This window comes from Monodelphis domestica, chromosome 3, assembly GCF_027887165.1.
Source record: "Monodelphis domestica isolate mMonDom1 chromosome 3, mMonDom1.pri, whole genome shotgun sequence".
Lineage (NCBI taxonomy): Eukaryota > Metazoa > Chordata > Mammalia > Didelphimorphia > Didelphidae > Monodelphis > Monodelphis domestica.
This window is the reverse complement of record NC_077229.1, coordinates 422,699,119-422,713,648: the sequence shown is the minus strand read 5'-3', so window position 1 is coordinate 422,713,648 and position 14,530 is coordinate 422,699,119. Positions and strand designations below refer to the sequence as shown.

General features: G+C 35.1%; 1 protein-coding gene across 14 annotated transcripts in view; it reads left to right on the top strand.

Moving 5' to 3' along the window:
• The window catches only part of DYM (dymeclin), a 617,255-nt gene that overhangs the window by 87,119 nt on the left and 515,606 nt on the right, over window positions 1-14,530 (top strand). For all 14 annotated transcript variants that reach the window (XR_008917836.1, XM_003340591.3, XM_056824411.1 and 11 more), the window contains 2 exons: window positions 3,217-3,310; window positions 8,183-8,316. Coding sequence is in view for 13 of the 14 variants with exons in the window: in XM_003340591.3 (XP_003340639.1) it covers window positions 3,217-3,310; window positions 8,183-8,316 (228 nt within the window). In the remaining variant the exon portion in view is untranslated. The remainder of the gene's footprint in view (window positions 1-3,216; window positions 3,311-8,182; window positions 8,317-14,530) is intronic.

Genomic DNA, 14,530 nt, shown 5'->3' with positions numbered 1-14,530 from the left:
AAGCATAGGTCAAAGTCCTTTCCATTGTTCAGCAAAAGGTTTCTGTCCTAAAGTAATCTTAAGAAGGTAGGAGAAGGAACCTCCCATGCCAATGGGGTTCACATTCCAATAGTCAAGACCCATTATCAATAGGAAATTTTTCAGGTATGAAATTTCCCAATGGTGAAATTTCCAACATTTATAAGTCTAAGAAATTTTGAGGTTTACACTACCTAGTGTGACTTCTTTTCCTTTATCTACTGGAGAAGGAAATGACAAACCACTCCAGTGTCTTTTCCAAGAAAACTTCATAGATAACATTGGTGTGCTGTGGCCAATGGGTCACAGAGTCAGACACAACTAACAACAATGAAATTTGTAGTGGACCTAGTATGCTTTGTTCATGCATGATTTCCTTTAGCACCATTCAATATATGTGTGTAAAATTGTTTTCACATGCTTCTTTAAGGGAAGAAATGTTTTACTTCTATCTTTAGCTCTAGTTTCTGGCATATAATAAGTGCTTAATGAGTGAAAAAGAATTTAGGTTCAAACTATGTGCAAATAAATTTGATTAATAAATGCCTGGTGAATCTATTATATTTTACCTTGTTTCATAAAGTGCTTTCTTCCCAATAATGTTATGTAAGTAATATACAGATTTCCCTTCTCCTTGTAGATCTTCCTAAGAGTCACAAAAGGCCTTTGATATTTTTTAGTCTAACATATGGCATTCAGCCTGTGATCAAATGTTTCCACTGATTTTTAGATAGTACAAATCACTTGAAAGTTTTTGTTGTTGTTAGGTTGAACTGAAATCTCCCTCTTAGAAATTTTTTCCCATTGGCCCTTGTTTTACTTTTTAAACAAAGCAAGTTAATCTTTCAGCAGCCTGACAACTTTCCAAAATTTTTTAGAATACATATCCCCCTACTCATCTTCACAATCAACATTGCCATTTCTAGACCACTTAATGTTTCATTTTCACTGCTGTAGTTGAAACCAGTTTGTCCTTAATGTTGGTACCAAGAATTGAACATAATATTCCAATTGTGTTCTGACTAGCCAAAAGGCTGAAGGTACCATCATTTCCCTTTTTTGTTATTGATACTACACTAATGTTCATGAAGGGCATGGTTCTAATATTTCTTTTTTTCTGCTATATCACAGAATTGACTTAATAAGCTCTTGAAGTCAACTAGGAACCTTAATCATATGTAGCTATTAAATCACATCTCTATCTTATATGTATTCATTTAGTTTTATGAGGCCACGTGTAGGAGTTCAAATTAATCCATTAATCAGTATCCTTTGGGAACAGTTTAATTATATAAGGGAAGCAGTGCAGTTCGGTGGAAAGAGTGCTGAATTTGGAGTCAGGACTGATTTTGCATCCCAACTTTCTCATTTAATACCTTTGTGACCCAAGGTAAGTTACTTACCCTTTTTGGGTATTAGTTCCCTCATCTGTAAAATGATAGGGTTGGACTAGATGGCCTTTAAGGCCCCTTCTATTCTAAAAATTATGATCAGTTGAAAATGCCAAGCTCATTTCTCCATATTGTCCACAAGGATAGTATGAGAGACTTTGTTGAATTGTTCTTGTGGTCTGCCGGCATTATAAAACTAATTGAAAAAAGGAAATTTGATTATTGTAATTCATCATTTAGGTTGCAGTGATCTCTAATCTTCACAATATGTCAAAGTACTTTGAATGACTCCAAAGCACTATATTTTTGTAAACCACTGTGATTAAGAACTAAAAAATATTATGTCTAATAATATGAATTTTCCATACTAGTCTCTGCTTTTCCAAATTCATTATTTTCTCTGTTTTAAAAATAGGGACAATATTTGCATGTTTTCAGTTTGTTGGCAACCCTATCATTCTGTAGGATTTGTCAAAGATAATTGGCAGCTGTTCAGTCAATGTTCATATCTGTGGTTCTTTTATTATCCTAGGGTGGAGTTCATCTGAGTCAAGAGATTGCAAATCATTTCTCAGTTTACTTTCCCATTTTAAGATTTGATTCAGTCTTATCCATGTTTATTCCATTCTTTCTGGCTTCAAGATAATTTATTTTTCTTCTATATTGATATTATTTCATGTATCTTAAGCTTCTGCCTCTGTTATTCTAGCTTCTTGCATACCTTTCTTTCTCCTCTGCATTCTCAGCCATCCGGCACTCCCAGTAAACAAACAAAACAAGCCCCATTTATTGCCATAACATTTTTTAGAACTTCACCTTGGCTTTAGCCATTCTGACATCATATAGGTTACTGCCACCTATTTATTTATTTATTTTTTGTATTTGTCTGTTTCTCTGCTTTTCCCTCATCTTTTCTATTTATCCTTTTAATCTGTGACTCACTGCTAAGGTAATCCAGCTATTCTAGCCTCTTTAAAAAAAAGTTTTTTCTCTCTTTTACTCATTGAAACCATTTATTATTGTGTTTTCAGAATTATATATATATATTTTTAGAACCCCTCTTCCTTCTTAATCCATTTTTTTTCCAGTCAGGATTATATCTGTCCTTTTTCCAAACCTTTCATATGCTATTTTCCTTGACAAGAAGACAAAGGCATTTAAAGAGACTAATATGACTTTACAAGGAAGCTAGGCTATGTTTTTGACTTCTCAGCATTCCTTTTCTTGACTAATATAAACTGTAAGATCTCATGGTATTTCTTACCCTTTTCCCTAGCACCCTCAACCCTCTTTACATTTTTTTTTCATAACTCTAATAAATTTTCTTTGTTGGCTAGAATTATGTCTAGAGGACTACTATCCTTTGTTGCTTTCTTTATTTTCTGAGTGTTGACATTATCAATAAGGCACACTTAAATACATATGGATTCTCAAATTTCAGGCAATAAGACTTTTAGTAGACATCCAGAAAGTTTAAGTCTTTTTTTTTACCATGCCTTCTTGGCTCAGTGATAATTATATAATTCAGCAACATATGCTGTAGTGGATAGAGAACTGGCTTTGTAAAGACCAATTCAGGTCTCTTTATTACAAAGTCCCCAAGCAAGTCACTTAAGCCTTTCAGAGTGCTTTTTAGTCCCAATGAATGGGTAATTGTAGAGGAGGTACCATCTTACATATGCAGAGGGAGTTTTCATAGCTAAGAATTTCATACCATGGAAATCACAGGTCCAGTCCTTAATCTGAATTCTTTGTTGTGATTATAATGAATAGTTTTTTACTCAAAATGTCATCTTTTTTCTTTCAGTTGAAAATAATCCTCGAACAGGCAACCTTGGGGCACTCATAAAGGTCTTCCTTTCTAGAACCAAAGAATTAAAAATTTCAGCGGAATGTCAAAAGTAAGTTGCATAATGAAATTGGGATACCTTGATATTTAATGTAATACCATGACCATTTTAACTGTTCTTTTATTGGTTGAATTAGATTATGTTTGTTTCCTTGTTAGTCTATCTAGTGGGATTGGACTATTATTTTAAGAGGCACAAGAAGAAAGATATCAATTTATAGAAATAGCAAGATAAATTTAGTGAATATAAGTTTTGAAATATTTTAGCTTACCAGAGTATTAATCCTTTACTGTATATAGGTCTACACATGTTTTTTAGGTAATAGGTTGAAGAACAATATTTATGACATTTGGAGTTTTGCATTTTACCATTGCCATAACTAGATGTTTTAGTTATAATAAGATTCAGAATTGGGTAGTGTCTCATAAATATGCTTCTATGCTTTCTTTCACATTAGGTCATTTATATTTTCTATTTAATTAAAAAGGTTAAGGAAGGTACCTCCTGTATTCAAGAAGACAAACTGAATAACAAAGTGTTAGTTTATATCCTTGCAGCAGTGTCATTTTCAAGTTATTAACTTAAACTTACTTGCATTCTATCAGATGCCATATAAAGAGAACTTTTTATGCCCTGGAATGTTCAGAAATTAAACATTTCCAGTACATTTTCATTGATTGTTCTGTTAGTAAATGACAAAAAATGACTGGAATTATAGATGATCTTACCAATTAAGGAACTCATGAAAATTAGGTCATCTGGAAAGTTTTAAGGTCTCAGTTATACCTATTCTTGTTTTTACAAAATAAACATAGTTTTGTCAATGGCCTGATTTATTGATTTGTGTTTCACATATTTATTTTTAAAATTATCTGGGAATACTTCTATTTGATTTGATGTATACTCCCAAATGCATAGACACTGTAAAGATATTAAATCTGACAGGACTTCTCATTGTACAAAGAAGTCAACTCTTTAAAGTAGTGATATACTTTTCATACTAAATAATGAGTCTTTATTCATAATAAAGTAATTCCTCAGTTATCTAGTACTGAGAGGAAATGAAAAAGTCCAGACAAGTGTATATTTAGCATAATTGAAACTTAACTCTTTCCTTAGAAGCTGATATTTTAACTATTTTTGAAGGAAATACTTTAAAAATAATATACTTCCTTGGTTTCTTAAATTATAGTGTTCTTAATGACAGAGGGCTATCATTATATAAACTAGTTATTGAACTATTCTGTTGCTCTAGTTATGCAAATTGAGGTAATGTGGGACCTAGGTTTTTAGGTACTGACACTAGGAAGGTGCTGTATAACTAGCTTTATTGAAAAATTCCCTAATGTCACCTCACTTTTTTGGTTATTTACATTTTTCTCAGAAAGCCGAAACAAAACATATCCAGTTGCATGCTTTCTGTTTTTTTTTTTCCTCCACAAAATTCATTTTTGAGCTAAAGACCAATCCAGCTTCTCCCAAGTGGTCACCTTGCTTTTTCAGAAAACCTTTTTCTTTCCTTTTACTATCAATATTTTTGACTTATCATTGCTACTCAAAAGGTGATCTGTTATTTCTGAGTCACTAACAAATTGGACCCTGGCACCTTTTCAGTTTGTACTCACTCCTCTGTCCCATACTATTTGTTGCTAGAATAAGAAGTATTATTAGAAGAGAGTATTAGTCACCATTTGAAGAATTTGTGCTTGAGTAGTTTGGAAAACATTTATTCTAAAATCTACAGATTCATAGAATCACAGAGAAGATAACACTTCTGCAATCTTGATATCCAGCTGCAGTTTTTTCTAATTTTTCCTGAATGTTTAATTTTTTCCAGAATTCCAGGAAAGTCAACATTAAAAAATTAGCAACTATGAAAGTCTCACATGTTGCCTCCATAATGTATCAATTTTCTTATGAAATCTCTCCAGTGCTAACATTTCATGTTTTGAGAGCCAATATATTAGATCAGTGGGGTAACCTTGGCAGGAGAGAAAATGGTAAAAATATTACCAGACAACTAACCTTTCATCAGAATGAAATCTATAATTATTTAACATCAGAATCCTAGAATAATGAAAATTTCTCATCACTTTTCATTTCATTGAAATGTATATCATTCATTCATGTAGGTATAGTCTGTTATTCTCTTTAAACCTAGGACTTGATTATCTGTTTCCTGTAAGAGTAGATATTGACAGATGTTGCCATAGTAGACCAGTTTTGTTAGCAGTATAGAACTCTTGTATGGATAGACCATGTCCAGAAATGAGTTCTCTGAGAAAGACATTAGCACAGTACTGCAATTTGCTGATTATTTTCACCAGCTATAATTAGAATTCTAATGCTCTGTCTCATTTTCAAAAGTCAACCAACTGAAAATATAGACCACTTAAATAGCTGCATTTTTCTCTTTAAAACATTTTATTGGTTTTATATTTCCTTTCTTTTTCAATATCTTGTCACTTTCCAATGACTGCCCTACCAATTCTACCCTCCCACCCCCCATCTTCCTTTGGAACAAATAGTCAAGCAAAACAAATCAACACCTGCTTTACCATGTACTGTGTACCATCTCTCTGTTGAGGAGTGAGAGACATGTTTTGCTTACTATTAGTCCTCTGAAGTCAGGGTTAGACATTTTCTGAATCAGGGTTCAGAAGTTTTTCATGCTGCTTTCTTTTACATGATTGTGGTTATTTTACAAATTGTTTTGCTATTTCTTCTCATTTTGCTTAGTATCATATCAATTCATGCACATCTTCTTTCAGCTCTTCTCCAAAATTTACTTTTATAAAGCACTGTCTAGTGCTGACTAAACAGGCAGCCTTGGGCCCCTCAAAAAAGTTTGATTGTCCAAACTGGGATCTGTTGTTTGGTGGTGTTCAGTGTCTTTAGTTGGTCATAATCTGCAAAGAATTTGAGCATCCTGAGACTTGATAACATATGAACATATTGTAGCTATCATCATTTTCCTACCTTCAGCTTTTTAGTTGTGGGCAGAATTCTTTTTATCTCAGAGATTAGGACAATTTTGTTTTTCTTGTTTCCTTTTGCATTTCATTTGAGTACTTTTGGAATCTTACTGATGGAATGACTGCTACTTAGTTCTTTTCTGTTTGCACATTCAGTGTTGTATGTATTAAGTCGACTTCTTTATAGCTTCATTTATCATTTTCCTGAACCCCTCTTGAATTTTTGCACTGTCCTGATTTCTATGTATTTTAAGTGTAGTGCTACTTGAACATATTATTACTCTTTGTGATTACAGAAATGAAAACCTCATCTTTTTAAAAAAACCCACCTCACCCCAAAAGTCTACAGAGTATTGAGTGACTAATGACCATCTCCATTGCCCTAATGATACCTTCTGAAATTACTGAGGTTTATAATTATTGAGTATCTACTCACTGGGAGAAAGGTATATGCTGGATTTTAATATTGTACAGAATATGATATATGATATATTCCGTGAAGAGTATAATTCAAAGGAGGAAGAAAGCGTTTACAACTAAGTGAAAACAGAAGATTCATAGAGGAGATAATGTGAGTGGGAGCTAAAATTAGAAATTTAGTAAGTGGAGAGGGAAGACCTGGAAAAAGTTTTTTCTTTTTGTTCTTAAAACCCTTATCTTCCATTTTGAAATCAATCAATATTGTGTATCGGTTCCAAGGCAGAAGAGTGGTAAGACTAGGCAGTGGTGGTTAAGTGACTTATCCAGGATCACACAGCTAGGAAGTGTCTGAGGCAAGAGTTGAACCCAGGACCTCCTGTCTCTGGGCTTGACTCTCAATCCACTGAGCCACCTAGCTTCTCCCTTGGAAAAAGGTTTCTAAATGTCCTGAGAAAGTATCCTAGTTACCGTTTTATAATTTTATATTCGTCATGGCTTTTGAGACCTAGATGACTATTTGTAGGGTGTGTGTGTTCATGCATGCGTGCATGCCAAATGTGTGTGTGTGTTTGTGTGTCTGTGTCTGGCCATGTATGTGCACACCTCCCAGCTTTTAACCTGACTGAAGAACTGTTCTGTCTTTTAAGTTTTTTTTTAAAATATTATCTTTTTTTCTTTTCTGACAGAATTTTGCAACTTGCCAGTTTTCTCTTAGTTTTTAATCTCTGTGGACCCAAATGCTGCTGCTACTTCTGTGTTTTGTTGCTTCTTCTGCCATCTCTTCTGTTGGCTGTATTCTCTACTCTTTCCCCTATTGTTCTTTTCCTCCTCATCTTTTTTTGTTGTTTCTTGGCCTTTGTGCCACGAACCCTCTTCTTCTTTTTTTTTTTTAATGGACAAATTATATAATCACAGCATCTCAGTTATGATTTTTAGACCTTGAACTCTAGCTTTTTTTTTGTTGTTATTGGCTGTTTAGGGACTACTTCAAGGAAAAAAAACCAACAAATAAAAACAACCAGACTTCCAAGTTTGTTGATTAGGATTACAGAAATCTGACCTCAACTGAATTAGTATTCTTAATCAAGGATTTTGTTTTGATGCTTGAATTGTCTTTATAATATGATCATTTTTTGGATGCTGTCTTTGTTTTTTATTATGCAAATTCACTTGTTCATTGCCTTTGCTGAAGAAAAGTTGAACATTGTGGTACAGTTAAAGAATTAAAGGTGAAAGAGCAAACATTCTCTTGGGGGGTGGGGTTTCACCAAAGATGTAGAACTTTGAATAATTTTTGAAAACTCTTTACTTCATGTCAGTTGCAAAATTATGATTCTTAATAATAGGAATGTCTTAACATATAATTAATACATGTAATTAACAGGTGTATGCATATGTTAAAACATAAAGTAGAGTGGGCACAAAGCTTGACAGGAAAAGAAGGATTCAGGGTATAGAGGTAAGACATTTTCACCCATAAATTAAGCATTGATTCTTGTGGGTTTTTCTCTCTCTCTTTTTTTTGTAGCCACCTCTTTATTTGGCAGGCCCACAATGCTTTGTTTCTTATTTGTTGTTTGCTGAAAGTGTTCATCTGTCAGATGCCTGAGGAGGAAATGCAGCTTCATTTTACTTATGAAGAAAAATCTTCAGTCACTTTTCGTAAGTATTCCCTTGTAAGGCACAGAAAGCACATGGATAAACAAAGCATCTGAAAGACAAGCTTAGAGGGGGGAGGCTAGCTAAAATATTTTTTCCCTCCTCCTATCCATTCAGTACTGCATATACTTTTCATTCTTCCTCCCCACATCATCTATATTCTACCCCTTTCCTTCCTTTTACAGTACTAGCATTGCTAAATTTCCTTTAGGATTTACTGATATTAATTGTATTTATTTAGCAAATTAGAGAGTACCTCATTACAATAAGTCCTCATCTTTTTGGGGGCTAGCTTATATATCTCTCCTTTGCCCCCTCCCCTCATTTAAATATAATTGGGCAGGAGAGGGGGGAGATATTAGATGAGTGTATATTCATATAATGAAAGCCTTGAATGGGGAATGTGATTGATTGCCATTAAGTCAAGGTGAGTTTGAATTTCTGGTCAGTTGTGTTTTGCAGGCATTTGTATTAGTATCAAGACATGGCCTTCTCTTCACTGGAAATCCAATAAAGGGGGTTGGGCATGGCAGCATCCTCTTCTCTAATAACCACCAGATCTAAGTAAATTGCTTTTCAGCTTTAAGGCTGCCTTCATTTTTCTTCTCTTCTGTGAATCTAGTTCAAAATTGTGTATATCTGCCTAGATTTAATATTGAAGTAAAAGCTTTCATGTCAAGGAAAAAGAAGGGTTTTTTTCTTCCTATGTTGAAATGAAAGCCAGTTGCCTGAGAATAGATTAGGGACTTACTTTTTCTTTTTCAGTCTTATATTACTTTTCCTTCTGTTTCCCACCATCATCCTAGGGGGTAAAGAATGCAGCTTTTTATCACAAATAGGGAAATAATTCTTTTATATTCTGAAAATATAGGACTTAATATTTAACAGAAAAAGCTATGATTAAAAGTCATTTTAGTAATCTCCCAAATGTTTTAAAGTTATTAACAATATAGCTTTAAAGTGACTTTAGATTTTTAAAGGTATTAGATTTTAAAACAAGGTAGACATATTATGAATCTAAAAATACAGAGGTTTGTGTCTGTAGCTTTCCCCAAACATTTATTTAACTTTATTAAAGTCTTGTGCCAAAGGAGTCTGAATGTTGGCATATCTTACTAAGAGAGAAAAACTTCAGGTATGAGGATGAGCCAGGTCTTTTGCCTTCAGACAATCCTCACCAAGTGCCATGACTCATCACTATAAAGCTGAGGGTGAATTTTCTTAAGCCAAGGCAACTTATGAAGAATAAAGACCAAAGCACAGAGGTTTTCCAGTGTGTGTTATTGAAGGGAATCTCTATAATGATGAAATCATAAGTATTTGAAGTATTGGAGCAAGTATAAGTAATGGGAGATTTTAGATGCTCAGGAAGTACTTACTGAATTTATTTGACTTGAGAAGCAGTATTGTATAGTAACTAGAATATATGGGTTTAGAAACCACTGCAGAGAATAGTTATATGTCAGAGGGCTCATTTTTGTCATTTAAAGAACAAGACACCTTTTCACTTAGCCATTTGTCCTCTGCTGTAATTCTAGTGCTCAGGATGTCCTAATTGGTCTCTCTCTCGCTAGTCTCTCATTGTGTCCCTCTTTGCTCAACAAACTCCAGTGGCTCTATCTTGCATGTAGGATAAAACAACCTCTTTAATTGTTCTCCAAAATTCTTTACCTTTTTAGGCTTTTTGTACTCTCCTTCATGCATCATGCATTCCAACTTAATTGTCCTAGTTGGTGTTGTCTGTTCCCAAAATGCAATCTTTTGTCTTTTTGTTTTTTTCCATTTGATACCCAGAATGAAATGTTTTCTCACCTCTGCTCTTAGAATCCCTAACTTCCTCCAAAGTTTGGTTCAAATACAACCTCTTCCAGTTACCAGTGCCCAATTACTAGACATTACTTTGTAGATCAGGGGTCCCCACACTATGACCCGCAGGCTACATGTGGGCCCCCCCCCCCCGGCCATTTATTAGGCCCCCACTGCAGTTCTGGAAGGGGCACCTCTTTCATTGGTGGTCAGTGAGAGGAGCACTGTATGTGGCGGTGGTGCTACTTCCGGTGACATAATCCTTTGCGTGAAACCTTGTTCTGAGAGTAACTGAACAAAAATGAGGTGCCGTGCAAAGGATTATGTGGCTGCACAATGGAAGATGTCAGCATGGTGAGCAGCGATCTGGGGGAGGGGATTTCGCACTGTGTATGTATACTGCTGCCCGGTATAGTGGTGGTGGTGATGGGCCTGTGCAAGGTGTAATAGACCCATCACAGCCAGCGCTGCAGCCTCCGCTATCCCAGACATTGTTATACATATTTGTTCGTAGTTTTTTTATAGTCTGGCCTTCCAATGTGATCTGAGGGACAGTGAACTCTCCCCCTGTGTAAAAAGTTTGAGGACCCCTGTTGTAGATATTTTGCATTGACTTCTTTACATGTTTTCTAATGTAAGTGCCTTAATGGCAAAGACTTGCTTTGATTTTTGTCTCTATCTCCCCATTGTCTGGCATATAAGCAGATGCCTAATAAATGCTTATTAATCAAGTGAATGAATTAAATGGGCCTAATAATTGCATCTTTCTCAAAAGGATTGTTAGGCTTAAAGAAGATAACATAAGTAAAATGCATTGCATCTTAAATTACAATATAGATTTCAACTATTATTAATTAACCTTAGGAAATACTTCCTAATCATTTTGGGGATGGTAAAATTAAGATTCTTCTGCTGTAATGACCTTAAAGAAATGGATAAGTTTTTAAAATATGGAAAGAATTAGCACAGTCCCTATAGATAAATGAATGGTATGCTTAGAATGACAAGGGATACTTTTATTAATATGTTAGTAATAATTATTATTAATCTCATCACTAGATGGACATTAGGAAACAATTATATTTGGTTATAGCAACTCATTAAATCATCTTCTAAGGCATGAGAGACTGGTACTAGAAGATTTTGGTGAGGGGCAGCTCATTCTACTTTTAGAAAGCCCTGATTGCTTGGAGTTTTTTTTTTTCCCATCAAGTTGAAATCTGATACTCTTCAGCTTCTAATAATTGCTCCTGGTTTTGTTGTATAGAGTCAGAAAGCATTCATTGAGTACCATGTGTGAGGTAGTGTGCTAAACTCTCAGGCAAAACAAAACAAACTTAATTTCTTTTCATGTGACATATTGCCCTTCACATATTTGAAAGGAGCTATGACATTTCTTAAGTCTGCATTTTCAAGCTAAACATATCTGGTTCCTTCATCAGATCTTTTATAATCTATTCATCGTCTTCTGGACACTTTCCTGTTTATCAAAATCCATCTTCATTTATGGCACCTAGGAATGAATATAGTATTCTATATGTGGTCTGATATGGTATAATTCATCAGTTCCATTTTTTCCCATTATACCACAATACAATAAAAACAGATGTTGCAGAATCAGTATTCCTTAATCATGGGAAAGATCTTCATTTATTGTCTATTTACTCTTATTTTAGACATAATTCAAACAATCTTGGTTTTTAGTTTCTTATTCTATAGCAGATTTGAGGTAGCTAATTGGAATTAGGCTGGAAGACTATCAGAAGAAGCACTTATTAAGTGCTTGTTATGTGCTAAGCTCTAGGCTAAGCACTGGACAGTGGTGTTTTCCACCAGTGCAGATCAGAACTCTTTATTACCTATGTAAATAGTTTTTATGAATTGTGGTAGCCAGGGAAAAAAATCGTTCTTGTTGATCAACCTTCTGGTTATGAACTTTTCTACACTGAGTTAAGTTGGTCCTGTGGGATGCATCCACAGCTCTTAATCTATTCAGTTTAAGAGGATTTATCAGTACTAATAGTCCTCTGACATAGCTTTAAGAAATGGCCATCTCCATGCCATTGAAGTGATATTAGAATAGGATTTTAGTGGAGGATGCATGTAAATAATGAAAAGTATCTAGTAATAGTAAAAGCACAATAATTTCTGGCTATTTAATGCAACTACTAATGATCTACCACAGTGATGGTGAACCTTTTAGATACTGCATGCCACTCCCACCCCCACCCCACTCCAAAACTATGTGCTGTGCTCCTCTTCCCCAGAGAGGGAGGAAATGCTCCCTTTGGGCTACTGGGCAGAGGGGTGAATAAGTGAGGAATGTCCTCAGGCACATGTGAAGAGGGTGAAGAAAGTGGCCTGAGCACTCCACTCTCCGCCAGCTGTGCCACCTGTGAGCTATTTACTTCAGACAGGAAAAGAAGTGTTCCCACTAGGCAAGTGATATGAAAAAAATGTACTCGGGTGTAGAGGAGAGGGGGAAGGGAGCAGCTCCTTCTGAGTCCCTCTGCCTTTCTAGTAACTAACTAGTGGGCAACAGTATACCTGCCCACAGAGAGGGCTTTGCATGCCCACTTTGGCATGCATACCATAGGTTCCCCAATACAGGTCTAGCACATTGCATGCCCTTCAGAACATCTCTTTATATTCAGTAAAATAAAAGAAAAATTAGAATGACAAACCTGTGTCACTGGACAGAGATTAAATTAGGCTCATTGTACTCTTTTAAGAAACCAAGGGGAATTTTTAAAGGTGAAATTTTATTGCTCTCTTTTGTTGTTTCATATCATCTATACTTCCAATTATATCCCTTCCCCATACCTTCCTAGAGAACCGTTCCTTATAACAAAGAAAAAGAAGAGAAAAAAGTTCAGTAAAATTAAGAAATCTAAAAGTCTGACATTATATGCAGTATTTTACACTCATAGTTGTCAAAATCCATAAATGCTAGATGTGGTATATTTTCCTATTTCTAATTGTTTGCTTTTGCAGGCACCTTGGTTAGTTTTTTCTTCAATTCACTTTTAGAGGAAAATTTTTTACAAAAATTTCTACCTCAAATGTTAAAACTAACAATAAAATGGATTTCTAAAGTTTATTGATTTGGAAAATTTACTTATTGCTAAACTCTTCATTTCTCTATACTAGATAAATGAGGCATTTCATGCACATAGTATTAGTATTTTCATGAAGGTTGTTGCACTTCAATTTCTTTTTTGAAATTTCCTCTCATTAAGATTATAAGCTATGCATCTTTCATTTTCCAGATTTTTGAGATTAAGATGGATATTCACATACAAAACATATCATATTTTTAAAACGTTAATTCAACAAACAATTATCAAAGGCCTTCTATTTTCCAGAACTGTGCTAAATAGTGGGGCTACAAAGACAGAAACACAACTGTCCCTGCCCCATTAAGGTTCTTACATTGATTGGATGAGACACACATGTTCACACACACACACACACATACACACATGCACATACACATAATATTTACAGAATAGATATGAGGTAAAGGAAGAAGAGTCTTAAGATTTTAAGACTTGGAGGTAATAGGAAAGGCTTCATATAGAAGATGACACTTGAACCTTGAAAGAGAACTAGGTAAGAGATGAAGATGAGGAAATGTAATCAAGGCATGTTGGACTACCATAGGCACAAAGGAAAGAAATTGGGTACCATTTAGGAAGAGATTTCAGTACCAACTTGACTAGTTTATATTTGGTCATAAGGGTGATAGAGAGTCCCTGTAATCTGTTGAGGTAGGGAGTATCATGGCCAGACATCCACTTTAGGAAAATCACTTTGGTATCGGTATTGGAGAATGGATTGAAATAGATAGAGACTTAGAGCAAGGTTCAAATTAGTAGGCAGTTACAGTAGTGCCAAGGTGAGAGCTAATGGGTCCTGAATTAGGGTGATGGCTTATATGAGTGGAGAGAAAGGAAATTAGATGTTGTAGTGTTAGGACTGATAACTAATTTGGGGGTCATTCACAAAAATACAATACTTAAACCCCTAAGATACGATGTCACCAAATGAGGGTGTATAGAGAAGGAAAAGAAAAGGTATACCTCAGTTAGGAGGAGTAGTTAGGATAAGAATCCAGTCAAGAAGGCTGAAAAAGAATAATCAAATGAATTCAAGAGGAGACTCCAAGTGAGAACAATGTTATGAAAACAAAAACTAAACAAAAAGACTGAAAGCTAGGGGGCAGCTGGGTAGTTCAGTGGATTGAGATCCAGGTCTAGAGATGGGAGGTCCTAGGTTCAAATCTGAACTCAGACACTTCCCAACTGTGTGACCCTGGGCAAGTCACTTGACCCCCATTGCCTAGTCCTTACCACTCTTCTGCCTTGGAGTCAATACTGTGTATTGACTCCAAGACGGAAGGTAAGGGTTT